General features: G+C 48.6%; 1 protein-coding gene across 1 annotated transcript in view; it reads left to right on the top strand.

The window, feature by feature from the left end:
* Positions 1–2,793, top strand: part of MYO5B (myosin VB) — a gene marked incomplete at its 3' end in the record, with an annotated part of 218,200 nt that overhangs the window by 152,897 nt on the left and 62,510 nt on the right. Inside the window, exon 18 of the mRNA XM_023733930.1 lies at positions 232–465. Within this exon, the coding sequence (XP_023589698.1) occupies positions 232–465 (234 nt within the window). The remainder of the gene's footprint in view (positions 1–231; positions 466–2,793) is intronic.

The raw sequence follows: 2,793 nt of genomic DNA, 5'->3' as shown, positions 1-2,793 counted from the left end.
GGACTGTTTTAGTCACTTAAGTGTTGGTACATTTGTTTTCCTCTATTTCTTCTAGGTTCACAGTAGAGTTTTGTTAGGGAGATGCTGGGAGAGCACTCAAGCATGTGATGGTTGTGAGATTTAATTCCACCTGGAAAGTTCCTTTTCTGATCACCTTCATCTTTTTCCTGGCCTAATCACCCCTACTCTCTGTCTCTTTCTCCCCTCTCTGTTTACTAATGCTCTCCACAGAACAAAGAGTTCAAGACATTGTCAGAACAGTTGTCTGTGGTCACCTCCACACATGCCATGGAGGTGGGGAAGCTGAAGAAGGAGCTGGCACAGTACCAGCAGAGCCAGGGTGTGGACACCAGCCTGAGGCTGCAGGAGGAGGTGGAGAGCCTGCGGACGGAGCTGCAGAAGGCCCACTCAGAGCGCAAAGTCCTGGAGGATGCTCACACCAGGGAGAAAGATGAGCTGAGAAAGGTACACTGGAGGCCAGGGGCGTGGGGACTTGGTGGGGGACTGGCAAACACGGCGCTCCTGTCTGAGGTGGTTTCTTCTTCAAGCTGTAAAATTGCCGTAGATGTTCTTGGGTCATGTGCTCACAGATTGAGCCATCTGTCTGTTTAACAATGGGCTTGTTAGCAAGTCACCGCCAAATTAAACCTATCCACCCATTCTGAAGCCAGTCTGGAAACTACAGGTCTTCCCAGTGGGACCTGCCCCAGTAAAGCTGACAGCCTGGATCTCCCTTGGAGCAGGCCAAACCCCAAGAATAGGTGGAACTGTCTGACTTAGAAATGTCCAGGTCCTTCTCATAAACTCACTGACTGGATAGCCCTCTTCTCCCCTGGATAGAAGGGACGTATAGATTCCACCCTAGTGGCTTCAGTGCCCCCTCAGGGGCGCTTTGGAAATGTGAACCTGTCTTGGCAGGATAAATAGACTCTTCCTCTCCCTAAAAAATTGTTGCTCTGCCCTATGAGTGTTGGCCTACCTCTTAAATAAAATGAGAGCTTGGAACTGACGATTAAAAAAAAAAATCAAAGACACTACAGGAAGGGAAACAATAGGAGCAAAGGCAAAGCAAAAAAAGCACTTCCCCTGATGCCAAATATAAGCAGATTTCAAGTTAGTAATGCTCAGGAAGAGACCGGCAGAGGGGACTCATTTCAGCCTGTAGGCCCAAGTGGAATGTCCACCTCTTGCCAGGAAGAGAAAAAGTGGAAGCAAAAATTCCTCCTCCTCTAGGGTTTTCAAAACTTTATTCTGATGGGGGGCGGGGGCGGGGCTTGTCTTCCGTGCCTAGTCAGAGTTTAATATTTATCAAAGGCACTATTTTCAGTCTGAATAAATGCAGAGTAATCAGACAATGGGTTCCTACCTGAGCTTGTCCAGGAGCCTGCTCCGTATTGAGCAAGATTTATGAGACGAGGGAAGGCCCGTGTGGGAGCTGACTGCTGGTAGATGTTTAATTAATGGATTTGTTTTTTCAGGAAAGGCAGCAAATGTTATTTTGGAATGGCATCCCTGAAAACTTTGGGCTCCCCACCCCTGACGATATTAATTGGCAAGCCACATGGCCATACTGCCTGGGCCTCTGGGAGACAGGGAATTATCTCCCCATCCACAGAGCCCACGGCAGTGCCTGCAACCACATCAGCCAGATGGCATCCTTTTTTCCTACAGGTCTCCACTGTTCCGGCCTCTCCCCTGTGTAGTCCACGCCTAGGCCCTTAGCCTTCTTCTCTTTTAGTCTGAGGGATCTGTGTGTTTTGTTCATTTTAAAGCTGTCAGTGATCCCTGTGCTGGCTGCTTTGTTCAGCCACACTATTTTGAATGGCTGTGCAGTTTTGTGTCCCTGATGAAGAAAGATGGCTTCCAGGGCTGCCTTTAGCATAGAGGCAGAATCTGCTCTAAAGGTTGCTTGGTGGGACCAGAGAGAGGCCTGGCTTGGCGCAGGCTTATGGGTGAGTGAGGGAGAACAGCCACAGCCAGGTGCCTGGCTCTGAGCATGGGTCACTGCACTTGTGAGGGATGGATAGCAGGTCCCTAGGCCTGAGCACTCAGATTAGTGGGAGTTAGAGTTACATGTTGCATTATATCGTCAGTAATGGAACCACCAGCCACTAATTGGTTACCTTGGGTAGTACCGGTATAAAGGTTTTGGATTTGAGACTCTTTCCAAAAATAGAGACATCTGACTGTGAGGGAGGCCTTTCACAACGAAATGTTTTGAATGGTGCAGAGCAGAGCTGCTTTTTGCCAGCTAAGACTTGGAGTTGTACCCTCAGGGTCTCCAGGATTCATGGCTCATAAGAAGACCGATTGCTACTGGAAAGGAGACCCCAACCCATCTCTATGGAGGGACATTGTCTCACTGCAGAGGTCATAGAAGTTCATGGTACTGCATTCAGCAGATGTTTATTGGGTGTTGATTATGTGCTAGGCATTGTTCGGTACACTGGGGCAAAAGTAAACTTGGAAAAAAAAGCCCTTATTCTTATGGAGCTTAAGTTTGGGGCTAGGGGAAGAGGGTATAGACAGGAATCAAATGCAAATTATATATCATGGGCTATAAAGAAAACAAAGCAGAGTAGAGAGGATAGAGAAGAACCTGTGGTGGTGGGAGTGTGGTTTCATTTATGACAGCTAGAGAAGGGGCCCCTAGAAGACACCTAAGGTAGGTGAGGGGTGAGCCATGAGGATTTCTAGGGAACGAGTGACAAAAGTGGCAGCAGCTGCATGGGCCCTGAAGTGGAAGCAGACTGGGCTGGTGTGGGGAACAGCAAGGAAGACAGTGGGCTGAAG

The sequence above is a fragment of the Trichechus manatus genome, unplaced genomic scaffold, assembly GCF_000243295.1.
Source record: "Trichechus manatus latirostris isolate Lorelei unplaced genomic scaffold, TriManLat1.0 scaffold00063, whole genome shotgun sequence".
Lineage (NCBI taxonomy): Eukaryota > Metazoa > Chordata > Mammalia > Sirenia > Trichechidae > Trichechus > Trichechus manatus.
Note: the sequence above shows the minus strand (reverse complement) of the source record. Positions and strands in the feature narration are given on the sequence as shown.